At 42.2% G+C, this 27,117-nt stretch overlaps 1 protein-coding gene across 1 annotated transcript in view; it reads left to right on the top strand.

Annotated features, from left to right (window-relative positions):
* ATRN (attractin) overlaps positions 1-27,117 on the top strand; it is a 151,783-nt gene that overhangs the window by 29,794 nt on the left and 94,872 nt on the right. The window contains exons 2-8 of the mRNA XM_076335646.1: positions 3,982-4,065; positions 8,064-8,177; positions 17,633-17,761; positions 19,806-20,011; positions 21,867-22,035; positions 23,417-23,507; positions 25,712-25,955. Of these exons, the coding sequence (XP_076191761.1) occupies positions 3,982-4,065; positions 8,064-8,177; positions 17,633-17,761; positions 19,806-20,011; positions 21,867-22,035; positions 23,417-23,507; positions 25,712-25,955 (1,037 nt within the window). The remainder of the gene's footprint in view (positions 1-3,981; positions 4,066-8,063; positions 8,178-17,632; positions 17,762-19,805; positions 20,012-21,866; positions 22,036-23,416; positions 23,508-25,711; positions 25,956-27,117) is intronic.

Genomic DNA, 27,117 nt, shown 5'->3' with positions numbered 1-27,117 from the left:
GCTTCTTGTAGAGTAGCATCATGTACTACCAAGTTAGCAAAGACAAATGGGAATCGATACCTTTCCATACGTCATGGAGTCTGATTTTTGTGTCTGAGTGATAAAATTACAGATATGTACAAAGCATTTAGTAGGGCAAAAGACCTCAGAGCCTGGTGGCGTTGGTAGCAGGTTACTCAGGGGTAGGACTCTTCTAGTGTACGTCGTGCGAGTAGTTCTAGTGCATCGCCCAGTGTATGTCATGAAAATGTCCCGTGTTGACGTAGAATCATAGAATCGTAGAATGGTTTGGGCTGGAAGGGACCTTAAAGATCATCTAGTTCCGACCCCCCTGCCATGGGCAGGGACACCTTCCACTAGACGAGGTTGCTCAGAGCCCTGTCCAATCTGGCCTGGAATGTTTCCAGGGATGGGGCATCCATCACCTCTCTGGGCAACCTGGTCCAGTGTCTCACCACCCTCACAGTGAAGAATTTCTTCCTAATATCTTGTCTAAATCTACCCTCTTTCAGTTTAAAACTGTTACCCCTCATTATATCGCTACACTCCCTGATAAAGAGCCCCTCCCCACCTTTCCTGTAGGCCCCCTTTAAGTACTGGAAGGCCACAAGAAGGTCTCCCCAGAGCCTTCTCTTCTCTAGGCTGAACAACCCCAACTCTCTCAGCCTGTCCTCGTAGGGGAGTTACTTCGTTCCCGGAGTGTTTTTCCTCCTCGAGTTACTCATGTATTCCCTTCCTGAGCCTTTGCTCACAGAATAAGTCAAAACATTGTGTTGGACATGTCCTAGTTACCAGTGCCCACCAGTACCGAAAGAGACACCATCACGTACAGTGCAAACAGCACCGAGGTGGGGAGGACAAGGGTTTCGTTTCCTTTTTTTAACTAGAGCTGGGAGATCCGTTTTAGCTTTCTCTATTGAACGTAAAGATAAAATTCCATATTCAGTTTGCTTTTAGTGCTTAGTATTTATTTCTCTCTGTCTTGGAGCATGTCTCTGCGAGAGTGTTTGTAGAGTTACACAGGTCTGCTAATGTCCTTCCCGCGCCAGGCAGTACGTGGGATACGGACTTAGTTCCCATGTCTTTTGCTTTCAGAGACGTCAACTCTGATTTTTTTAATATCCTGTATTTGTTCATAATGGCAGCAGCTTCTAAAGCTTAGTAAGGAATCTCAGTAACTTACAGATAAGTATTTAATTAATAGCATATCAAAGAAATTTGACTTTGGTTATTGTTTTTGTAAAACTAAATCCTGTGTTTTGTTTTTGTATTGCTGAAATATGATTACGTTATGTTGATGTTGAAATGATCTTTTTTTTTTTCCCCCTGAAATGTGGCATGGCGGGGGCTACAGTACTAATGGGATTATTATTTTTTTTTTTTCCATCACTCCTGATAACATTTCTGTGGTGAATGATTTAGTAATTGTTTCCAGAGAAAATTGTTCAAAGAGTTTTCTGAGCACAGGCTCTCTGAGAGCTTGGCAGATTGCATAAGGTTGTTTTTAGCTTGCGAGACTTGCTCAGGTTTCCAGAGTCTGTTTACTTGTGCTTGCATGCAGAGTGCTGTCAGTGTTGAAACGTTTTTACAGTTTGTTTCCTAGCTTTTCCACAGATATTATTTTCAAAAGGATGAATTTTTAGACAAAAAGTCTAGATGTTCTTGCCTGCAATTTGGAATTTGCATCTGTTTTTTGCAAATTCCTGGTCAGTAAGATAAGTAATTTGAATTGTCAAAGATGTTGAAGCCTTAAAATACATATATGTGTGTTTGTTTATCTACATCTATATCTACTTCTACATCTATCTGTGTCTCCATAGAGGGTACAGATGCTTCCTGTGCTCCTGATAATTGGAGTTGTTTCTTCACTTGCTTAAATGTAGATCTGCAGAACTTCAGTAACTGCCTTTTACAAATCTTAAGCTAAATTTCTGAGATTGAAAAGTATTATAATAAATTAATATGGAGGAAGAGGAAGGTGGTCTTCAAAATCTGTGGGTTTTGCCTTTTTAATTTGGATCAGAGATGAACCTTAAAAGTACTCTATGGAAAAGATTCTGGAAAACCATTTTGACTCAGTCAAAATATTTAAAAAAGATTAGATGATAACATTAACAGATCACTAGGAAAAGACACAGCAAAAGGTTCCAAGATACCGGTTTTAGGAACTTCTGATCTTGCTTCCTTCTCTTTTCTGCCAAATTTGATTTTGCAGAGTGTTTTTGTTTTACTGAAACTGTGTTTTAAGTAGGACGATTTAATTTTGCCAGAAGGCTGTGATTTGCTCTAGCCATGTGCCGACGATGGAGTTTATAACCTCCCTAGGTAGGAATCCTGTTTCAGGTGCCAGTATATGCTCTGCCAGAATGTGGTGTTTGGACCTCTTCAGATGCTGCTTCCATTTGATGTCATCCTTCCCCGGTAATTTATTTTCAACAGTTTCTGCTATACTTTCAGCTATTTGTTAAAACCAATCTGGAACATTTTGACTAATGCATATGAGACGGGAGCGTGCATCTGAACAGTCTGGCTCTTGGTTTTGTCTTCTGCCCATGTGTGCTCCTACCAGCCTTTATGCTCAGGCAGAAGATGCAGAATCTCGGTGCTTGTTTTTTGGGAGCCCAAGTGATGTATCGGATCCGCTGCCCCAAACTCCTGCTAGATCCGTCTCCCTCAGCCTTCATGAAGTGTGATTGTCTTCTCTGTTGTCCATGGTCTTTGAAGAAGGCACGTTAAAATCTATGGAAGGAGGAGTTACAGCTGCAGCCAGTAGATTGCTGCCTTCGTTTTGTCTTACAGTGTGGATGTGTTTGGTTGTCACATTTCGAGTAGAAAATGGGAAAGCAGGTTTTGCACGGCTTTGCTCCCTCTTTCCAGTACCTGTATTCATGCTCATTACAAGTAATGAGCATTACAAGTAATGAGCATGAATACCGATTTCCTTTGTGCCACAACGAAGGGTTAAGCACGGTTCTGAAATCTGTTGTGAACTTTTCATCAAAACACCTTTTTGAGCTCCAGCCTGGGTTTGCTGCTCTTTGTTTGGACATCCCTGCAAGCGGTGTCTAGACAAATGCAGTTGTCTAGAATTTGCACTGTACAGTGTTTTGCAGATGTTGACAAAAATGAGTCCTTTGCTGGCTTTGTTCCCTTCTCTCTTCCAGTGGCATCCTGAATTTTTAATGGTTTTAAGTGCTGGCATTCGTTGAGGGTCCTGGGATGAATGATTCCAACTGTACTTTCTGCTTTTACATCCTTCTCCAGAGTCTTTTGCTACTGTCAAGTTGTCAGCACCTATTTAGAGGTGCAGAGGGGTAGGGATGTTCATAGGGTAGTCCTGGCGCCATCCTGGCAGTGGGGACCGCTCAACCCTTTGAATTCGATCACTTAATATGGGATGACATGGGGATGGCAACATGCTACCGAAGGTGGGAGATGCCTGGAACTGCCATGCTCTGGAGTTATGCAGCCCTTGATGCGTGAGGAATTGAGGTCTTGAGTTACACTAGAGGGTTATGGGGATCAGTCCTTCGTTCAGGAGGTCACCAAGGACTTTGTGAAGAGTCAAATACGGAATGGGTGAGAGGTAGCACCGTGGACTTCATCTGAACTTCGCACAAGAATTGTGTTGTTTGTATAAATAAATAGTTTAGGAATAACTTTAGCTTTTCCGTTAGGGAATTCCTTTTGCTGGTTATGTGGTATATACGTATATATGGATTTGAAACCATGTCATCAAGCTGATAGAGAAACCGTCACTCTCAACTGTCGTTCTTTAAGGACGAGCATCAGAAAGCAGGTACAGAGAGTTTTAACAGGAGAATCCCAATTGCCCGATTGTGTTTTGCTGTTGTGGTGTTGGTTGGTTTGTAGTGGCTCTTAAGTAACTGAAAATCTAATGATGGCTCTTCTAAATTTAGGAAATCCTTTATGAATGTTTAATACCATTGGAGACTAATGCTTGTCTTTTTCTATTTACAGACTCACTGGACCTTCAGGATATGTCACGGATGGGCCTGGAAATTACAAATACAAAACAAAGTGCACCTGGCTCATTGAAGGAAGGTGAGTGTAGTAAGCATTTTGGGTTTCAGTGTTGCTTATTGTGACTTTTAGGTGAGGTTTATCTGCGCTGAGAACTCTTAGATCTCATGATTCTTTTTTGCTATTATTAAAACTAGATAGGGCAGCACTTAGTTATTCTTGATAAATAATTTTTTGGGGTTTTTTTGTGCAACTGAGCCCTCCAAACTGACTTCTGAATTAGAGGTTTCCTGTGTAAAATACCCTTTGTGTTGAAACCTCACGTGGAAAATGAAAATAAATGCATTTGTGTAAATAAATAAAGAATTACTAATTATTTAACTGTTATCGTAGTGGGCCATTCAGATGTTGGGATTCACTATGTATGGGACTTTTTGGCAGTATGAAAAAAATAGAGCAAACTCTATTAAAGGCCTTATTCATGAAGAATCAGTTTCTGTAATGATGCATTTCAGATGCTTATTTACTCACTAGGCCATGAGGACTTCAGAGGGACCACTGACCTTTTTTGCAAAGGTCTTCTAAACTGCGCGAAGTCCCTCAGGCCTCTTCCTTTCATTTCCCTGCCCTTCTGGTATTTGATCCTTATATTGCTTATAGTGATTTCTTGCACAGATTTTTAGGAGTAGCGTATTTAGTGCATATCCTCTGACTGTCATCTGATTGATGGTACAGCAGTGCAGAGCATCTGACTCACTGAAATATATTTTTCATAGTACCAAGCTGACACCAGGACTGTAAAATCAATTTGTTTAGTCTCTAAAACTTTGCATGGTCAGTTACGATGCTGTGCGTTAACAGCTATGCGTTAAGTCACATTCCATACCGTTCCCTGAATCTGTAAGTAGAGAGGTTTGTGAATTGGAACAAGTCATGTGAGAGCATGAACTTGCAGTGAACGCCCGTAAGCTGAGGTCTCTTGGCATCCTGGAGGATCAGAACTTACTAAAAGGCCAGAGTACACTTTTTCTTAGTCTCTCTATGTTTGGGAGGTCTGATGAGTCGGGGGGGGGGTGGTGGTGGTGGTGGTGGTATTAACTTCATCTACTTCAGACATTTATTTTGGATGAGTAAGTTAAATGCCTAAACTCCCAAGATATTCAAAGGTGAGGGCTCAGCTGTTCCAGAGCGCCGTCCAGAACACTGAAACTGGGAGCTTACCACTCGTTATTAACTACATAAGGAGCCCAGTTCTTTCATGTGGTTAAGATCAAAAGTTAGATGGTGTAAGTAGCAACACCTCTTAAGTGTAGGTAATAAAAATACAACTGCAGTTTGGAATTATAAATAATTAAAAAATGTTTTCCAAGAATGTTATTACAGACAAACCAGCCTCAGCAATTCTAGTACAGCCAGCTTAACCCTCATACCTTCTTTTTCTAAAGGATAATGTGACTCATGTTTTTATCAGAAGTGAAGTGCTGCTCATGGGTCCTCGGTAATGTCACCGTAACTGCTCCTTCAGCCTTTGTTTGCTAGTACTGGGAGGCTTCCTAGAGAACTATCACTTCCTGGGGTTTGAAGTGAGATCTTGCTTGCTGTAAAGAGGTGTACAAAAATCTTCCTCCTTCTTTCGTAGCCAGGCATTTAAGTTGGTGTTCTTTTCCTGCTTCTGATTATTTGTACCCTGCTGTCAGAGGATGGTGGTAAACAGAAAGGAGATAATCACGCTGATTAAAACAGCTGAAATATGCACCTTTGTGAAAATAGCCCAAGCTCTCTGCCAAATGTGAAATTCCCAGAGAGATCTGGACTTGGAAAACAGCATCTGCAAAGCTGTTAAATTCTGCTGAGTGCCCTCACCTCGTTGCTAGCATACCGGTATGTGGAGGGCTTTTGAGGTTAGCAAGTAAAGGTACAATCCAAATGTGCAATTGAAGATGCTAGATAAATTCAGATGTAAAATAAGCCATGTGCTCCTTACTGTACTCATTTCCTTTTTGCACCATTCCTGACTCTTCTTGGCTAGTGTCTGTGCTGTGTCCTCATCCTGGGGGTGTCCTTTTCATTTTTCTCCAGGAGCATGAGACAAGGCAGATGAGATCCAGCCGGTCCGAGGATCCTGTCTGAGGCAGAACAGATCTCGGAGATCCTGTCTGTAGCCATGTGCCTTGCAATTCTGCAAATGGGTGCTGTCCGTTAATGAGTTGTTAGCTGTAGCAAAGATAATCTCTTTCTTTTTGTTCTTGGTCTAAAGCTTTTATTGATTAAGTATTTCTTTCTGCTCTACAGCTGTCAGGCTGTTGAAATAGAAGCAAACCCCCTACAAGTTCACAGGCTGCTCAGTTCTGAAACGATGAGTACTCTTTGTACCTTTTCTTTAAGCAAGATATTATCCTTGAGTTACACCTGCTGCTTTTTCCAAAGGCCTGGAGTAGATCATTGTGCCTATCAAAAAAGATTCTTTTGCAGAATAACTCCCTAAAGAATTCCCCTTCTGTGGGAAGGAAGGACTCTATGGCAAGCTGACATTTTATTAATTTATTTGATTAGGATGAACAAGGATTTCATCTGAACCCAAGGGCAATGCTGTTGAAAAGATCCTAATCACTTGCATCTATCCTTTCAACAGCTACAGCTGTGGGTAGGAAAAAGCAGTGCTGCTGTAGATTCACTTTCTTTTTATCTCAGGGTCCAAGCACAGTATTAGTGGTGTTTTCACCCTCCTTGAGCTGAGCCCTAAATTAGATACCTGCTGTGGCTTCTGTGTGATTCTCTTTAGATGTATCTTTGCATATTAGCCATGAAACTAATGGCATCTAAATGTACCTTTCTTGGTTATGGCTTAGTGGGCACCTTTTGTCTGTGGAGTGAAAGCAATGCTGATGTGTTTTGGTGTCTGAACTACTCTTTCTGTCCCCACATCAACTGAATAAAACCTTTTTCCTGATGGTACATCTCAGAAGATCAGGCCCCTTGGTTGTCTTCTCTTGACTTGGTAAGGCAACAGAGTAGTCTCTCCTTGACCGGTGGTGTTAACATCGGGGTGTGCTGGGCCCACTGCATTCAGGTGGAAGGCAGCAAGTCTCTTCCCAGGACTTCCAGCTCGTTCATTCTCAACTGGTCCCAGTATTTTTTGTAACGCATCTCCAGAAGAAAGTCAAGCAACCTGATTAGCATTTGTAAGTAATGAGAGGCAGTGAGTGGTTACTGCATCTTGACAGTCCAAGTAATAACCAAAGACCTTCCTTTTGGCAAAAGGTAAAGCCCCAGGGCCTCCCATCCTGTAGAAGACGGGTCTCCTCTGCATTCTCTTGACCTGTTTTCTCCAGCTCCCAGAAAGTGGTGAGCAAGACTGAGAATTTCTTTAGTTAGCGCCCACTGAGGCATATTTCCAGTCTCCAGTTTGGAGGGGCTTCCCTCAAGAGGGCCGTCCTGCAGTACTGCACAAGTAATAAAGTAATAGAAGAAGGATTTCTGCCAGCTTCTGGGCAAGTAAATAACCGCAGGCCATTGTAATCGTGTCAACCTGCAGAAAATCCCTTGAACAAGAAAAATAGCTCTGGTTAGTTCCCTGATGGTGGCTGGGATTCTTCATAGAATCATTTAGGTTGGAAAAGACCTTTAAGATCATTGAGTCCAACTGTAAACCCAACACTGCCAAGTCCACCACTAAACCATGTCCCTAAGTGCCACATCTACACGTGAATGTGTTGTCCATGTAGATTTTCCATGCTTACCCCTGCAAAGCCCTGTCATTAGGAGAGTCAGTACTGGTAAAGAGCAGAGGGCTGGCAGTGCCTGCGCTTCAACTTCTGCTGTTGGTGATGGGGAAGGGTTTAAGGACACAGTTTTTCTGACCATAAAGAATCTGTTGCTTAATACCAGGGGAGCGTGCACACCGAAAAAGAAAGCCACAGCGTGTTTGATGCATCTACAGTTACACTAAGTCACTCAGTTTTAGTCTTGTTTAGAGACGAGCTTCACACCGGAGGAGTTTGTTGGAGGGACTTTGCCATGTGTGTCGAGTGGCTAATTACAAATCTTTTATTTTATTTTATTTTATTTTTTTTTTACAGGCCAAACACAATCCTCAGGCTTCGATTCAATCACTTTGCCACAGAGTGCAGCTGGGATCACTTGTATGTGTATGACGGAGATTCAATTTACGCTCCCTTACTGGCAGCCTTTAGGTAAGTTCCCCTTGGTAAGAATCTAAGTGTACGCAATGATATTTCTTTAACTTGGAGCCTGAATCAAATGTGGCTTCTAGCAGTATAAGTGTGTTCCATTAATCTAAATATATAATACTGCAAATACAGCACATACAGCAAGTGTCCTTTTGTGCAGCCATCGTCAGCATAAACAATTAAGGAGTTGTTTTTGCTTTTACAATGAACAAATCGCGTTACTACACTGTAGCATAAGTATTATGTTTTCATTTCCAAATCGTGATTATTTGAGAGACAAAAAAATTATTGTCATCTGGTTGAGCTTGAGATGATTTGGCATACAGGCTCCTTCTAAAGTAGAAAACTGCCCCATTTATCGGGTTCGAACATGACTTAAGATTAATTCATAGAACGTCAATGCTGACAGAGGGCAAAAGCCAATTAATCAACATTGCAGACATACAGGTCTCGCAGAAGTATGTATATCCTTACATACCTTAAACTTTACATTTTTAAACTCTTTGGAACATGTTCAGAAACAACAACGATGGGTCAGACAACCTTGTAAAAACGTGTAAAAATATCTGTTCTTCTGATGGATGACTGGTATTTGGCTCATCTGTCTGTGGTGAGAGACCAGTTTGTGGATGCTGGTTAACAGTCGACATTTCACGAAGAGACCTAAATATAAGTTGTGCATTTATGTACTTTAGTCTTGCAGTGACAAGCACCACCTTATGTTTTCTATTCTTTTAGCTGAAATTAGAAAAATAATCCCAAGTTGTGTATGGAAAAACTAATGATTCCCTTTGGACTCTGCTTGTTCCAAGTGGCTGATTAACTATTTTCAGAATTAACCTTCTGCTGTGCTTCCTTTCCTTTGTGAAATGAAGTTCTAAAAATACTTCATGTTTGTTCTAAAAAATCCTTGTAACCTCTATAAGAGAAGATCAGCATAGGAACAAGAAGTGGATTAAAAAAAAAATATGAAAAAAACAACATGGGTTTTTTTCGGTCTTCAACTGAAAATGCAGAGTTGTTTTGTAGTGAAGGAATGCTTCCTGTAAACTTTCAGACTAATCTGAGGTCAAAACAGGACACACAAATGAATTATTATGTTATTCTCACCACATCTGAAGAAGAAACAACCTTCCGTCTTCTAAAAACCTCCAAAAACCTGGAAGTGCAACCTGGAAGCACTCTCCTGGTATCATGCACTGGATTGATATGCAGGAAGGGGAAGAAATGTCATCTTGACTCTCAGTCATTTTGCTCTAATCGAGCTAATTTTTAATATGCTGTTGAAAAGGTGAAACGATCATGATTTGTGCCTGCAGTTTCTTGTGTGTTTTCCAAAAATTAATAGGCTTTTTAAATTGAGGTTATAAGTAGTTCACAGCATTAACAATTATGGTTCAGACTTTAAAATCATCTGTAAATCACTAGGAAGTCTGTGCCTGAGGACAAGCAAGCGTGAGCTTAATACAATAACATTTTTGAGGTAGGAAAAAAATTCAATTATTTTTTTTAATTGCTTCTTTAGGTGACATTTGAATTTCATCTTCATTAGTAGTGAGCGGTGTTGTTCAGTAAACCAAGTTCAGGAAATAGCAGATGCTTCTAATTTTGATGAAGTGCAAAAAAGCATCTGTTGAAAAATACCTTTCTCTGACACAAAAATAAATGCACTAGAATTTTTAAGAGCGGTGTTCATATTTTCTCTCTCTTCTTGGCTTATGTTAAATTTTAATATTAACCATAACCATATTTCACTCTTCACTGTTTTTGCACAGTGCCAGGGGATTTGCAAGATTGAGCTTTGTACAGTTGGACACTGTAAACTTTCGGAGTTTGTTGATAAACACTGTGAATTCCTCCCTCTCTAAAGTTCAGGTTTTGTTACCTCCCTGGCTTTTTACGGCAGTTGCCTGAGCCCTCACTTCCTTCACTGCTCTGATCTTGTTTTCTTGACTTTCTGATGCCCGCTTATGTTTGTTCACAGTTTGGTATTTACCCTGAATGTAAGATGATCTTGGAGATCCTCAGCGCTGCACTATGGAGAAACTTTAAATTGGTTTTATCAATTTTTAACTGCGATAAATATTTGCATAATGCAAACATTTACACAGTGCAAGTGTCTGCATAAACTGTTTACTAAACTCCTTGTAGTCTGTGCCCCCAGGGCTGTCCGGTCCCGTACATTAAGCTTTTTTTCTATTAAGCAGGGTTAAAAATATCTTTGCTGGTTTATATTTGTGATCATAGGCAACATGAGACTGTGTGAATGTGCTGCTTCAAAAATGCAATAAAAGAATGTGGAGGAAACAGAAATCCAGCGTGTTCTTCTGCACAGAATGAAGAAATCTGAAGCAGATAAACTACACTCATCATCTGTGAACTCTCTTGGTTGTGTTTTTAACTTTACTCCATGTTAATCATTTACTGGAGCTGCTTTTGCACCTTTTATTTTCATTTTGCGCTGGTCGGCGGGGGGTGTTTTCCTCTTCAAAAGCAATCGCTCTTTTGCAAGACCTTTGGCCGTGGCTCTGCGCTTGGCTCGGGGGGAGACACCACTCAGAAGCGCCTCGCGGCTGCTATCAGGTGCCAGATGGGTGGTCATGGTGGCAGCGGCTGCCCCACAGTCACTTGCTGAGCTGGCTGCTCTGCGGTGCCTCCACGTGAGCTCTCGTACCCTCAGAAAACAGGAGCAGGTCACCTTCCTTTCGTTACTTGCAGGTGACTGTGGCACTTGTACACCCAAATTTGAGTCTAGGCACAGAAGGTGGGGTGAGTTGGGTTGGAAGGGACCCTGGTCTGATCCCTCACTCAAAGCAAGGCTGGCTTCAGAGTGGGATCAGGCCCTTGCTCAAGACCTTGCCCAGTCAACTTGCCAATTTCTGTTAAGGATGGAGATCTCGTTGATCCTCTGGGCCAGTGGTCCGGCACTTGGTCACCCTCATGGTTCAAAAAAAATTAAGAAAAGAAAAAAAAAAAAAGTCATACTAATATCTAATCAGAACTTTGTTTGCTGCAGCTTGTGTCTGTTGCTTCATGTCCTTTTTCTGTGAATGTGTCTGGTGCTATCTCCTCTGTAATCTCTCCTTAGATAGTCGAAGGCAGCAATTAGATTTCTCCCCATCTTCAGCCATCTCTCCTCCAGGCTAAACAAACCTTGCTCCTTCTGCCTCTCCTCATACATCGTATGGTTGTCCCCCTTCTATTTTTCTCCTTCTATTCCCTCAATTATTTGCCAGAAATCGTAACCCATGTTGCTTCCACGGGCACACGCAAAGGCTCGCTCTTTCTTCTGCTTTGTCTTCAGTGCCCTTCCTGAACTAACCTGCAAACCCTGCTTACCCCTCACCGTCGACTTGTCTCATATAGCTTAGAGCAAATGATCAGCTGATAACAGCAGGGAGGTTGCTAACGAGGATTAATTACACTGGGAAAGGTACAAACCATGTTGAGTCGGTACTATTTGTGTTATGAGGGTATCCAGAGCTGCTAATCAACTTAGAGCTGATGTTATATAGACTTATAGGAAGAAGCGGTCCTTGCCTCCGGCACATATAGGCAGAGAATGAACTGCAGGCGTACGTGCTCTGCATAAAGGTTGCCCAGAGCGGTGGTGGATGCCCCATCCCTGGAAACGTTCCAGGTCGGGTTGGACGGGGCTCTGAGCAACCTGCTCTAGTTGCAGATGTCCCTGCCCACAGCAGGGGGGTTGGACTAGATGGCCTTTAGAGGTCCCTTCCGACCCAAACGATTCTATGATTCTGTGAAAGAAGACGAAGGGACTGTTTAGTGCTTAAGTTTTATTGCTCTGTTTGCTTCAAAACATGCGTTGGGTGACCTTCGCTCATGTGCGTAACCAGGTTTTTGCCTATCGATGTTCTCGCCCTCCTCTGATGAAGCTGGCACTCGGCACATAATCAGCCATCACCTCCCAAATCAGTTTTTATTCTGGGTCCTGAGATAGGGGATATGTTACGACCCTGTGCTGGACTGTGTTGCAATACGGTCGTCATGCACGCGCTCAGTTCACGGAGCAGTCCAGTTGACTTTTTGCTCTAGCAGCCTATGTATTTATTATTTCGCTCTGTTCGTTTTCTTTGGATCCACGATAACTTTTAGAGTATTGATTAAAAAAAAAAATCAGTATAAGGTGAGGAGCAAATGTATTTGGGGTTTTGCTAGAAATGTACCTGCCGAATGATGTTCCTTTTGTTTACATTTACTCGTGAGCCTGTCAGTGAGCCAGCTGATCCTTTGAATGCGTGAGAATTGATTAATCAAAATGCCTTTGTAGTAGAAAGATTTCTTAGAGAAATGTAAACGTATCAAACTTGCTTTTGTTCACTAAACCTGTAATCCCCCCCCAAAACATCAAATCAATTTGACAAGATGGAGTTTCTATTTTAGAGTTTTGAAAGGATAAATCCTCTGAGTTAAGTCAAGGCCTTATAAAGGAAGTTTAGAGCAGAAAGTTTCTTCAGTTCTTCGCTTTCTCAGTTCTTTTCTCTCCTAAAACTGTTTCTGATGGACTGAAGAATAAGATTTTGATTTATTTTTTTTTTTTCCCCTCATTAATTCAAATATCCTGTACTGAGCTTCACAGGTACTAAACAGGCAACCGGCTTTAGGTTTTAAAAAAGGAAAAGGCATTTGCACCATGGCCGGTAGCATGGGCTGTCTCTCCAGGACCAGATACTAAAATATTTTTTTGACTTTTAAAGTTCTTCTTCACTGTAATGGCAAACAAGGTGTTATTTCTTTTGAGGCTTTTCAGTCCATGTCATATTCATCATGTGACATAATCGTTAAAAATTACCGAATGGCTCGTGAGACACGTTTTAATGTTTATGGTTTGTCCTCGTTCTGCTGGCTCCGGCAGGAAGAGCGTCATGTAAGAACTGAAGAGGATTTTGGGGCGAGCGCCCCTGATCCGGAGGGCTCTGTGGGCAGGCAGGCTTGCCCTGTGCTGGTGCTGCAGCAGCTGGGTCTGTCTGTAGTGCAACGAGGGAAGAGAGTTTCAAGAAAAATTGTACTTTGGGGTGTTGCCAGCTCTCAGTAATGAGCCTTTTTTTTTTTCATTTTTATAAGTGTCGTCGTAATTGCTTTGTTTCCTTAAAAGTCCGTGTTTGGGAGTCATCTTGCTGCACAAGAACCTTAGCGTTTCCTTTAAGAAAATCAATTTGAGATGTCTCCTTATTTTCATCCCTCCTTTTGTGTTTTTTGGCATTGATTTATTTCTAGTCTCTTGTAATTTCTGGTTTTGGTTTCTTTCTTTTTTTTTTTTGGTTTATTTTTACCCTTGTAGTTGTGAGTATGGTGATGTGCACAGACTGTTTTTTACTACGGGAGAAATGGTGTCATTTTGTGTACGTGTGTGTCCAGATGGGTCATCGTATTTTAAAAATTAGGAGAAGAGAATGGTTTCTCATTGCATTTCGCTAGCTTGCGAATCCAATGTACTACCAGTGTTTTGGTATCACCTTTATCCTTTCACTTCTCTGTGATCTGTACTCCGTATTTTCTCCCTTTCCTTTTGTGGCTCCCATCTTCTTCCTTCTCGACTATTTTGTGCTCGGTAGGATCTTACGCTTTTGATCTCTGCCACGCTGGCAGGTTGTGTCTTAGGAGAAAATGATGAGTACACCATCACCGTGACGCTTGCATAGCAAATAAAGGAAAAGTAATAGAGGAGATGCCCTTCGTTTTAAATAATTCCCGTTTTTCTGTGGTGTAGGGGAGAGAGGAAGGCAGGCGGCGTGTGCAGGGCGACGGAGAAGTTGGGTCTCCTGGATATTGTTTTTCACCCTGCCACCGCCTCTACAAATCCAGCGCACAGAAAATAGAAGTTGTTTCAGGGCAAAACAGAGGTTTGCCTTTCGACATCGAAGAAATAGTGCCATTGGACAGCTTAGCTGAGTAGGAGTATTTATTTGCTTTGGAGTAGTGATGATTGTGAAATGTTTTGAAACCTTATAAAAAGAAATAGAAGCTGTACATTGTGAAATAGGCTAATCTTGGCCAGGGTCGAGTCTGAGAGATTCTGGATTGTAGTTTAAAGGAAGTTTTGCATAATCCTTTATCATTCTGATTCTGCCTACTCGATTTTTTTTTTTCATGGCAGATAATGTAAATTCTGTTTGTGCTGGCTTATTCAAAATGATGCTGTGCACACGCTGTATTTATTCACGGTTTTTGAGGTTCAACCTTTCAAGGACCTGATCGTTATCGTTGTGTTGTGTTCCCTTCGTGACTTTCTCTGAACGAAATTGCAGTCTGTCTGTTAAGTTTCATCAGGCTGTTTTAAGCTTGTGTAGGTGGGATAACGTCCTCTCTAGTATATTTACGTATGAGTCGTCAGAAAAAGATGGAAAGAAAGGAGCAAGTGGGAGACGCGGTGAGAGCATCTGCTACGGAGGAACCTGCGTTCTTCCCAAACTAATCCCAAGAGTTCGAAGAGAGAACAAATAATTGTCCTGTGCTAGTCCTTTTATTAGGAAAGGTTACTGTGGGGGATTTTGTCTTCTCTCACTACCGCTATTCGCTCTGTAGTTTATATTCTTTGCTGTCATTGTTCTTCCTGTTCCAGGGCTTTCGGGTTAGATTGCCCTGTAATATCAGTGGTAAGTGCTGCAAGAAAAAGACTGAAGAAGAATAAATCAGAACAAAGGAATTTTCTCTTGTCCCTGAGCTGTAGTTTGCCCTACCCTGAATTACATTCAGATGTCTGTTTTCCTGTGGCCGAGACACACCGTCCTATAGTTTGCATTACAAAGGAAAACTATGAACCAAATAGCAAGGAGAAGTTTTAGACTTTTTGTTCTTTGATGTTTCAGGAGACGGTCTTTTGGGAGAGATCATCTTCAGATCAGAAGTCTCAAATTTTAAAATTAAACAGGCACCTCTTACAGACGGAGGAGGAGGCAGTGAATTTTGCCTTCTAATCCTATATCCTTGAGATCTGAAAGAAGAAAAAAATAATTGGCTTTCTCACAAGGAAATATTTATTGAGCTACACATCTGCAAATGTGCTGGAGTTGTTTAGCCAAAACGTGGGATCAGGTTGCTGCATTTTTATGGCATGTTGGTAAAACGAAGGATATCTTTTTTTTTTTTTTTTTTTTTTTGTCCACAGTAAGACTTGTTGTGCAGGAGGGGCTGTCGTACGGTTTGTGGATTTACCCCGCCGTAGGTAACACGTTCATCTGTTACTCTTGGTGCAAACACCCCCAACGTCTACAGCAAAAGCTTTTGGAAAGGATCAGTGGGTGTCTGTGTTATTCCTCGAGCACACCATTGTGTTGTATCGCGGGGACAGAAGAATTCAGGTCACAGAAAAGTGCTGTACAGGCGATGTGAATGGGTTGCTGCGGATAGCTGTGAGTGTTTTTCCTCGGGTGTAGAAACTCATTTACCCTGTCCTAGGGAACTGTCATCACATGCATTTGCTTTCTGTTCTGAACAGATCTCAACAGAGGAAAAGTAAGTTCTTTTCAGGGGGGAAAATTCTTTTCATCGTTGCTTTTTAGTTGATGGTGCCCTCGGATATTCAGAAGTCGCAGGGCGTGAAACCAGGCTCAGCTGCTTTCCCAGGGGAGCTGCTGCCTGCCTGCAGACCCGGAGCGGCCGGAGCTGCCTTCGGTTCCCTGCCCGACATGCTCCGCTCTGGGGTTTGGAGTCCCTGCTTGTCAAAAAGCTTCGACTTAGCCTTCGAAAATAGGACTGAGGCTGGGGGAAAGATGGTTCTTTACAAGAAAATAACAGCTGACTATGAATAGGTGGTGGTAGACAATGCGCTTTGCTTAGATAAAGGCTTTTAAAAAAATAAATTCAATAGACTTCAAATCTATGCTTCCTCTTCTGTCTTTTGTATGAGGGAGGAACTGACTTCTTTTGTTTTGTTGTTGTCAGGCTTGTGTTAAAAGAAGAATGAACATTCCCTTTCAGATACAAACCATTTTGTGCAGTAGGTAAATAGGTAGTAGTTACAGCCTTCAAGAGGTATTTTGTCTCCTTTCCAGCTTACTCCAGGTATTTTGGCAGATCATTATATAAATCTGTACTGTGTCCAATCTCGAACACTGTAAATAGTCCTGCCCACCATCCTTCCTTCTCTCCACCACCCCTGGAAAACTAGAAGGCCGGAGGATCTAGCAGACCCTGGAGGGCTGTAGAGAAACAGCCAGAGGTGACCAGAAGCGTGAAGCAATGAATGAGGTGGGAGTAGTGCGTGTGACAGCCTTTTAGGACAGAAAAGGCAACAAACGTGGATGTGATGAGTTGGGTGGGACTTTATGAAAGAGTGGGTGGCAGGAAGATGGTGAGTAAGGGTGATTGTATTTATTTCTCGTAGAGGAGGAGCCCAAGAGGCATCAGTGGATGATGGGGCAGCAGACGTAAAGGGAGCGTAGGAAGTCCTTTCTCTGCCGTTGCAGAGTTAAATTGTTGACCTCCCTGCTGCAGATTTTCCAGGTGAAAAGGGTATAAGTGGTTGAGAGAGGAATTATATAGAAGCATGGATGAATGGTTTATTTAAATGTGATGACTTGGGTGCATTCTCCAGGTCAAAGCGCCTGAACTGTGGATTTCTGGAAGCTGGATAACACATCGCCAAAACGCTCCATACTTGCTTTATTTGTCACGGTCTTCCCCAAACGTTTGCTGTAGCCCCTAGTCAGGAGGAAATACTGGGCTCCGCAGACCTTGAGGTTGGCTTGGTACAGCAGGTTTTATGCTTTTGGGACACGCTAATTTCTGTTTTCAAACATGCCACCTTGTTTTAGGAATGGGTCCTGTTTAAATCATGGCAGAATAATAAGGGAGGGAAAGTAGGTTTTTGGTAAGAATAACTGGAATTCTAGACCGCTTCAGGTTTGCTCAGGTTAAACACTTCTCATATACATTTATCTTTCAGAAGAGCCAAGTTGATTACTTCAGGGTTTTCTGTTTGCATTCCTTTCTGCAGCCATTCCTTCTTGTAGACCAAAGTCGTGCATTTTGAGGGCAGCAGTAACGCTACTCTCGATAGCCTCAATATCCTAATTTGTCTGCACTCCTTGGTCAGTAACTCGGTCCCTGTATTGCAGATAATTAAGCCAAGCAGGAGGGCTTAATGAACCGGTCCCTGAAGAATGTGGTTTTATCTTTCTGAGAGGGTCTTGAGGGTTCTTACGCCTTCGAGAATGGGGTTGTTCTGAGGGTTGGTTGAGTATGCATGCTCACGATGTCGAGACGTTTCCTTTTGAATATTTAAGGAGTTCTGCTGAAGGAAAACAAGCTGATAACACTGCACTATGAAAATGATCGTTACTTTACACAAATTCAGTATACTTCAAATAGATGCAAATAAATACCTTGAATTTCAATTGTTTTATTAATACTGATGTATTTACTATTGTTGCTTTGCCTCCTTTTATTTCACTTCTAACATTGTGTTTTGTTTTGTTTTGTTTTTTCTTTTCCAGTGGTCTTATTGTTCCTGAGAAAGATAGCAATGAAACAGTACCAGAAGTTGTAGCTACTTCTGGATATGCTCTTCTGCATTTCTTCAGTGATGCTGCCTATAATTTAACAGGGTTTAACATCACATATAAGTAAGTAGTACCACTCCAAAGTGATGTTGCAGGTTGAGCAAAAGGAGGTTTCCTCTTTTCTCAGTTTTGTCTTGAAATAAGCAATTGCCATTGAAGCATGTAATTATGAGTAGATACTTGAATTTAGATTTTTATCTTTATTATACCCTTGCAACGGCTAATAACTGTAATGTGCTCAGCATTAACTTCAGTTGTCAACTGTAAGCGTGGGCAAATGTTTGCTCAAAAAGACATCATATTATTTATTTTATGTTGTTAGACTTACCTGATCATGTTCAGTCAACCAGAATTGATGTATTTGGTGCATGTGTGTGCTCTTCCGCGTTCTGCGGAGATACTTCTGCACAAACACGCTTCTGCACAAGCACACACGTTTCACTTGGGACGCTGGCCTGTACCTGCTGTTGAGGATCCCCAAGCAGTTTTCTTTGGGATGCTCTTTCTTATTCAGTCCTTGGATCGAATTGCTTAATCTGGCTCCTTTTTAGTCTGGAATGGTTTTGTTATGTTCTTTGGTTCATATTTTAAATATTATAGGTGGGTGTTTTCTGTTCGCTAACGTGTATTTAGTCCTCATTGGTAAGCTTTTTAAAAATAATTCTAGGGTACTCACTAATTCATCGACTGCTTTTAGAAAGGTTTTGTTTTGAAGTAAGTGATCTCAGCGTGGACATGCTAGCAGAGATGGAATTTCTTGCTTCTGGGTGGGGATCATGAGCTTTGAATTTTTGGCTCCTACAGATACAAATTATGTTTGTGCTGCACTGGGAGATTTTAATTTGCGTGTAACTTGCAGAATTTCTCACCTCTCTTTCAAAAAAAATCAGCTGCAAAATCCTTGGTCATAGCTGACTTTTTGCATAACTGAAAGTTTTCCTTAAAACGATGTGCTTAGTTTTTGAATACTAGTCTTGGTGCTTTCATCCTTATTAAGCACTTAAATATACAGTGGATTCTTTGAAAAACGCAGAACGTTCAGCACCCCTTGAAAGCTCCGGAAGAAAATGAGGAGCCTCTGCAAAGTTACTTGAAACACAGCAGCTGGAGCAGTAGCATTTTCAAAGTCTGGCTGATACCATAAACCATGACACCACCTGCCGCCAGCTGTCTGTATTGCGCTGTTGCAACCCAAGGGAGACGTCATCTTAAAGAATAACCTGCATTTTTTAAGTTCCTTTAAGATATTTCAGTATTTCTTTAACTCTTCACTTTCTCGATCATTTCAAACAATTTTCAAGTACTGTTTTGTGTTTTGTTTCTTCTATGTGCTCTAGTCGTTAGGTTTCCTCCGAACATTTTTGCAGAGAGTAGATAAAAGGGTGTATTTATTCCTTTTCAGTTTAACAGCCTTTATAGTTACTACTGAACATAGGTAGTCGACAAACGCTTGTGAAATTATGGTCTTGGAGCCGGTGACTCCACCTGTCGCATGACAGTGAGAATATTGGGTAGTAATCCCCATCTGTGAGTTATACTGGTTGATACCCCGGCAAAAACTGGAATTTGGAAATGAATAGGGTCTCTGAATTTGGATCTTCACCAGGGGTGTGTCTGGTTTTGCCTCAGCTACATTGCAGATATTCTAAAATCAGAAATGAGTCAAAACACGCACATCTTTGGCTTGGGATTCATCTCAAGTGTGTTCCCTTGGTAAGCAGATCCCAGAATAGCACTTAATTGTGAGTAGCTTAAGTATAAATTGCACAGACACCACAAAAGCCTTAAGCGCTGATTAAATTCTTCACTTACTGTTGGGCGTTTTAAGGCAATTCATTTGCATTATAAATGGCTAAAAATCATATTGATAATTTTTCGGAGGAGTTGTAAGTTTAACTCGTTAAGTGAGGCAGCTCTGTAGATGATAGAGAACAAATCTCTACGGGTCCATCACATCGGGTTCTAGATGAGCGGCTCTCGTCGGTTTGTATGTTAACAAAGAGCTGTATTAACTTCTGTTCAACATCACTCTTGTATTCGTTAAGAAGAGGTACGGCTTGGGAGTCTCTTTCCTTACTGACAGACCTTCTTTCCCTGATGTTCGCAGTTTCAATATGTGTCCCAATAATTGCTCCGGCCGGGGAGAGTGCAAGCTCAATAACAGCAGCAATGCTCTTGAATGTGAATGTGCCAAATACTGGAAGGGAGAAGCCTGTGATATTCCCTACTGCACGGATGACTGTGGGGCACCCGAGAGAGGGCACTGCAACTTTAATGATACTAAGGCATGTTTGTGCTCTGCAGGCTGGCAAGGTAAGTCTCCCGATTAATATGGAGAAGCTCTTGGACGCCTTTTCTGTGTGTGGCTCTTGCAGTTTAATTGGGGGTACTTGAGAATGTTCTGCTTGACAAGTATTAGCATTTTGACTAGGAACAGAGTATCTAGGTTCTCATATCAAAAGGTCATACTTCGTTTGTAACAAATGCTTTTAAAAGCAACTATGCCACCATACAAAGCAGTACCAGCCTGTTGCGTGCAGGCATCAGATAAAAACTTTAAATCTCGTTCCTGTGCACCTAAAGCAAATTTGAGCCTGGTGGCAGCAGTTAACCTGTTTGAACACACAAAACGCCTTGTTCTCATGTCCCGGTATGCTCGTCAGCCGTGTCAGTCTTAGCAACGGTTTGGACCAAACATACATGTTTCCTTTGCAAAAATACACTGACGTGGAAGAATTAGTCTTCTATGAAATGCAACCAGCTACAGCACTGGCAGCACCTGCTACCACCGCTCAGCTATGCTGCAAAAACGGGCAGCGTGTTAGGCACTGTGGAGAGAATCCAGGTTAGCAAAATGAGCATCCGAAGGAGAATGCACCCGGTACTGAGGTTAGCGCGTCTGCCTCTCGGATGTAAAGCCAGCCGCAGGTAATATACTTCAGGGCTGGAAGACCACATCCCCTTGCGCAGTGCGGTGCTTCCTGATGCTTTTCTGGAGTCTGGTTGTGCACTGACAGCAAAGGTGGGCTTATGTTTGCTCAATTTTTAGCCTACCCCTCTTTTTTCCCCTGTTTTTCATTTCTGTAGCAGGTTAGTGTGTAAGGGGAAAAAAAAACCCCAAACCAAAACAACCCAGCAAAAAAAAAGCCCCAAAACAAACCACAGCAGAATGAGATGCAAGCTGCTCTCCCCTTTCTTATTCTGAAGCATTTTTACATCTGAAAATGGTCACTTTACCTCAGAAACCAGGAGTTTTTCAAGGGTGATAAACCAGATTCCAGTCTGCTTTCCTGAACTGGAGATTATAGAAACTTGGCAAGAACGAGCAGATGCTGTCTCTTACAGTCAAGACCGTAACTCTGTTACACAGTGATTCACTTCTATGACTGCCTAAAGGCTGTCCTGATAGACCTATTCCCTTTTCAAGGCTTGAGCCTCTTCGGCAGGTTCTGTGCTCTCTGTCTGTGGTAACCCTGTGCGTGTGGATGGCTGTCACTGAGAAGGGAGAGCATCCATGCGGCGTTTTACTTTGCTGAGACCTTGCCGCTTGCTGCTCCTCTTGCGCCACGCCATGGGGAACTGTGACGGGAAGCCTGGCAGTGAAAAAGTTGGTTTAAGAGCAGCAGAAATATAGGGGAAAAAATAAGAAGCGAACAATTCACAAAAATGTATTGCTGAGTAGGAGAGGAATGAAAAGAGGGAAAGATAGCTGTAGACCCATGGGTTTTTATGGCATGCTGCTGAGCACGTCTCCTGAAGCTTTTGCAGGTTGCGTTGGGGCTTCTGTGGGCACGTGGTAGCTAGCTAAGTGCTGGAAGATACTCTCTTAGTGTGGTGTGGGAAGGGGTCTGCACCGTGCCCCCCTATAATCGCAGCGAGGGAGACCAGAGCAGAGTGTCTGCTTTGCTGCATCACTAATTCATCTAGTCTGGAACTGCTTTTTTAGTTCTGAAAACAGTTTTAAGTTTGAAGTACGTGGTTACGGTTGGGAGATCGCGTACCAGGTCCATCACAGATTGCTGGTGTGGGCAAGGAAGCGAGGATCACAGCTTTTACCTGTTACCTGGCCATGCACCATCTTTGTCACACGTGGTGCGGGATATTGACCTCTAGCTGAAATACAGGCTTTGGAAAAAATCAACTTAATTTTCAAACCCTATTTTCCCAGGTCCTGGCTGTTCAATTCCTGTTCCTGCAAACCAGTCGTTTTGGACCCGGGAGGAATACTCTCTTCCAAAACTTCCTAGAGCATCTCACAAAACCATAATCCATGACAATAAAATGTGGATTGTTGGAGGCTATGTCTTCAATCATTCTGACTCTCAGAAGGTTTTAGCGTGAGTATAAACTTAGATAATAAAGTCTAAGTAGAGGAACTTAGACTTGAGAATTATTTTTAGAAAATGCCATCCGACGTGCTGTGCTTTGGCCTACGCTCCATCTCCAGGGGAAAACAGCAGTAATAAAAACTTAGACTCACATTTGAGATGAGGAAAACGCTGCTAAGGGGTGCTAATTTTGGAAAAGAAAAAGCGTAAGGTTCCTGATGTTCAGTGAATTTTTGATTCATCTGCTTCTGACAGCATTTAACTATTCACTGTATATTTCTAGGCTAGCTTCTAAATTCTATCTGGCCTCGTATTCAAAGAAGTTAGTTTTGCTTCAGTATTATTAGCCCTTCCTTATATTATACCTGTGTGACTTCAGAGTGTTTGGCTCCTTAATTAATACATACTGATTACTGTGCATGTTTATGCGCAGTGGATGGGATACCAAACAGGGAGTGCTATTTAGGATGATGATACTTACGCAATTAGTTGAGGAGATTTAACGGTAACTAAGATATCAAATAATAATTGTGTACCTCACGGAAATCCTCCGTAAAAAACATTTCAGGCTTCCTCAAGCTTGATAGTATTTGGGCAGATCTAGGCAAAAGCTGGATTTTTTTCCCAGGGATACCTGCGTACCTCGCTTTCACGGACCTGAGCGAGAGCTGTGTGTTCTGCACTCATGTCCAGAGGTAATAGTTCTTGTAGGGGAAGTTAAAGAAGAGCTGAAAATGCACACTTAGTTGTCGAATAGTTGCTAATTACTTCCACAATTTACTCTTTCAAAGTCATGCCTCATTTTTCAACAGATACCCTGTGGCTTCATTGAACGCTTTTTCAGATACGATTTTATCTTATAAGGCTGTAAGCCTGGCAAGTATAGTACATTCTTTTATCTAAAAAGCCACAGGCCATTTTCAGAGCAAAGGGTTTATCTTGTTTCCAGTTGACCGGGAAAATATGCTTGAATGACAAAGACATAATTAAAAAATGCCTTTTAAACACTGGCAGATTTTGGTTTGTTTTTTTTTTTTTTACCAAGTAGTTGGAACTTAGCTTAGCGTAAAGTTCTTCTGCTCTTTTGGGTGGATCTTGTGGTGTAAGTTGTCATAGCTTAATAGACAATGCATTAGCTCTTGGTTTTGCATGGGAAAGAAAACTGAGGGTAAAGCAAATCAATACGTGGACATTAAGTAACAGAGCAAGCTTGACTGGATTCTTTTAATCCATAAGTAGTCTGTGCATGCTTTGTGCATGCTGAAATCCTGGTATCTAGGACTTCTGTTAAATAAAAGAATTTCCCACGAATCCTGGAAAGGACGAGCAGTAATTTTCTCAACTTTTAATATCTGCTTCTTGGGAAATTAATTCAATTTTTATTATACAGGTACGATCTTATTTCTGAAGAGTGGCTTCCACTGGACAACACTGTGAACTCAGTAGAGATGAGATATGGTCATTCGTTGGCATTGCATAAGGTAAGTTCAGTGCTGCAGACTCACCCCCCGGCTGATTTCTCCCTCTTCTCCCCCTACGCCCACCCCTTTCCACAGATCAGTCTTGCTTTGGGAGAAGTATTTCTCCTTCAAAGGCTTGTCCATGGATATCCCAGTCTGTGTAATTGTACTCCAAGGAGTCCTTGGACTGGTATCCTAGGAAGTCTGTAGTTCCTTTGCTTGTGTGTTCCTTCTTTGCCCTTTTCTCAGAGATTTTAAGGCTGACTGAGGTCAGTGAGTCCATTATTTCCTTCCTACTGTCTGTGCTTGCAAGACATGCCTGACGGCTAGAGTTTTCTGGAGTTCAGCTGATTCCCCAGTTGCCTTTTGTGTAGACCACATAAATATTTTTATGAGCTCCGTCGTCCAAGGCACCAAAGCAGAGCTGGTGAATTAGGGATTTCTGGAGCCTGCTCTGCTTCTGCAGTAGACCCATGAATCTATTCTTCCAGCATCTGAAACGACAACTGGATTTGACTGTTGCTTACCTCATTTCTCACCTGCATGCCTTGCTGTGGGTGCAGGCCACGTGAGAGCAGAATGGCAAAGTCTTTGAAAAGGAAACGAGCTAATCCTTTACTGACCTTTTGTTTTGGAATGTTAATTAGCTCATCATAGTGCAAACCTATCTAAAGCATAATTATAAACACTTGAAAAAACTCCACACAGCACCGTTCACAATCAGAACACTTGAAGAACCCGAGAAGGATGGAAATTCCTACCTGCGAGGGCTCGACGCACATTCTGCAAATAACTGTTCAAAAATAGGGTACAATCCAAAAGAAGGATCGCGTCCAGAGAAGGACAACGAAGCTGGTGAAGGGTCTAGAGCACAAGTCTGATGAGGAGCGGCTGAGGGAACTGGGGTTGTTCAGCCTGGAGAAAAGGAGGCTGAGGGGAGACCTTATCGCTCTCTACAACCACCTGAAAGGAGGTTGTAGCGAGGTGGGTGTCAGTCTCTTCTCCCAAGTAACAAGCGACAGGACGAGAGGAAACGGCCTCAAGTTGTGCCAGGGGAGGTTTAGATTGGACGTGAGGAAAAATGTCTTTACTGAGAGAGTGGTTAAACATTGGAAGAGGCTGCCCAGGGAAGTGGTGGAGTCCCCATCCCTGGAGTTATTTAAAAGACGTGTAGATGTGGCACTTAAGGACATGGTTTAGTGGTGGACTGGGCAGTGTTAGATTAACGGTTGGACTCGATGATCTTAAGGGTCTTTTCCAACCTAAACGATTCTGTCATTCTATGGTAAGTGGGTTTGCCATCAGTGATGGGCAGTGGTTCTCAGGAATTTCCCAAGAAGCACCAGCTATAGTAGAGAATTTCCCTTTCCAAGGCTACCGCCTTGTCAGTAGGGAAACACGGCTCCACTACACACTCTGGTGGATTCATGACTAACTCTGAGATGCCTGGAGAAACCCACAAAGGAAACTAGATAGAGTTTTGGAACTTAGCTCTTAGAGGATGATTAATAAAACCCTGTCTAATTATCCTGGCCCTCTTCTTTCCAAAGGGTCCTCGTATTTTGTCAGTGCATTAACTTGGAAGACAAAGCTTTCAGTGTATAGACAGAGGAGTTTCTATCATAACTGTCTTTCTTCCCAGCTATCTTCTGCCGCTTGCATTTACAAGCTAGGGGGGGGATTCAGCTTGCTTATTAAATCATCTGACTTCAAGTGCCTAACTTTGGGTGCCTTTGGGAGCCTCTGAGCTCTGTTTATACTGAAAACAGACCTAGTCAGTACAGGTAGTGAAATCTGGAAAGCAAGTCAGCACACCCAAAAGTAAGCACACCTTCCCTGCTTTTGATCAGTTGAATTATTCTCAGGGCTCCTCTATATTTTAAATATGTGTATTTAGACACTCAGCTAGCGTACAGGCACCTAAATTTTGATGTCTGTCATCTGAAGGTCAATCCTGCCCTGCGCACCCCTTCCCCTCCATACCCCGATGTAGGGTGAATTGTGTGTGTTGAAGGTATTCTGACTTTATGGACTTGAGTACAAACCCTGGCAGTCGTGGTTGCTTTCATATCAGATGTGAGTGGTGAAGGAGATATGTTTCTCCTTGAGAGAGGAGAAAAACTTAGGCTGAGGGAAGATAAAATATAACAACTTCATTACTTACCTATTAGCTGTTTCCTAAATGCCAAACTCATTGACCTCATTTTAAATCTAACTTCTTTCAGGATGTTATATACATGTATGGTGGAAAAATAGATGCGACGGGGAACGTGACCAGCCAGCTGTGGGTGTTCCACATTCCCACCCAGACCTGGGCTCAGGCGACGCTGAAAGCCAAGGAGCAGTACGCCGTTGTTGGCCACTCGGCACACATCGTCACCCTGCGAGACGGCAGCGCGGTCATGCTTGTCATCTTTGGGCACTGCCCTCTTTACGGGTATATCAGCAATGTCCAGGAATACAACCTAGGTGAGTGGGGCTCTACCTACCATTGGCTTCAATTTTAACAGTTGGTTTGAAAATTATTTATATGATCCATATTCACATAGCAAACCAAAGACAGATATGTTCTTCTCCTTCTATTTGTATTTACGGGAAGTTCAATCTAAGTTCTAATGTTTGCATAACACAAACAGTGAGCTGGCAGCCGTGTGCCTCCAGCTTTATACAGCTTGTTAGGTCCCAAAGACAAAAAAGCTGTAATTGAGGGACAAAGCAGGATAACTGTGGGACAATTTAAACTAATTTTCCTCTCTCCCTCTGAAAGAGCAAACACTTTTGAAATTATTTTTTGTATCCTGTGAATAGAAGAATGGCTGTAACAATTCAGACCAAGTATCTACTTAACCTGATACCCGTGTCTCCAGTAGTGGTGATTAGCAGATGCTGTGGGGAACAGGGAATGACTTTCTGGACTTCCGTTTGCCCCGTATCTCTGGGAATAGTCCAGACTCTGACTTTAGGATCCAGAGATTTCCAGTATCATCAGTGGAGAAGTGTAGGAAGCTCTCCAGATGAACTGAACTTCTACTTAACTTAGCTGTTCTGAAATGGCTCTCTGGAGGTGTGTCCCTCGCTCCACTGACCAGGTAGAGAACATAGTTAAGCACAGGAAGTTCACAACGTGAAGGTGCTAGTTATTGTCAGAAATAGTGGCCCTATCTGCACTTTCTGACCTGTTATCCTTGTCCTTCAGTCATCCTGATCCAGAGGATCTACTGGAGCCTGCTCTGGTTCGCTGGTGTCCACATGAGCGAGCTGTCTTCTCCTAGGAGAAACCTAGAGAAAACCAGGATGTGTGGGGCAGTGATTTATTTTTCTACTGTTCTGTTTTTCCCACATGTGATCTTGCAGACTATTCAGTTCCTTTGCCTTTTGTGTGCCTGGTCTGCCCTGGAGTTAGGAAGCCTGTGTAGGGTTTCATTCTGCACTTGCTACAGAGATTTGGTGTGTAATTTAGCATTTTTGTTTCAGTTGCCATTATGTCTAGAGTGCTTCAAACCAATGTTATTTTAGTGAGTGAGATATAGGACCATTAATCACACATTAGTTTTTAACGGCAGTCTTCTTCACAGTCATACTTAACTTGGCTTCAGTGCTGTCTGGCTTTATATACATGTAAAATAGAAGT

The sequence above is a fragment of the Aptenodytes patagonicus genome, chromosome 4, assembly GCF_965638725.1.
Source record: "Aptenodytes patagonicus chromosome 4, bAptPat1.pri.cur, whole genome shotgun sequence".
Classification (NCBI taxonomy): Eukaryota; Metazoa; Chordata; class Aves; order Sphenisciformes; family Spheniscidae; genus Aptenodytes; species Aptenodytes patagonicus.
Note: the sequence above shows the minus strand (reverse complement) of the source record. Positions and strands in the feature narration are given on the sequence as shown.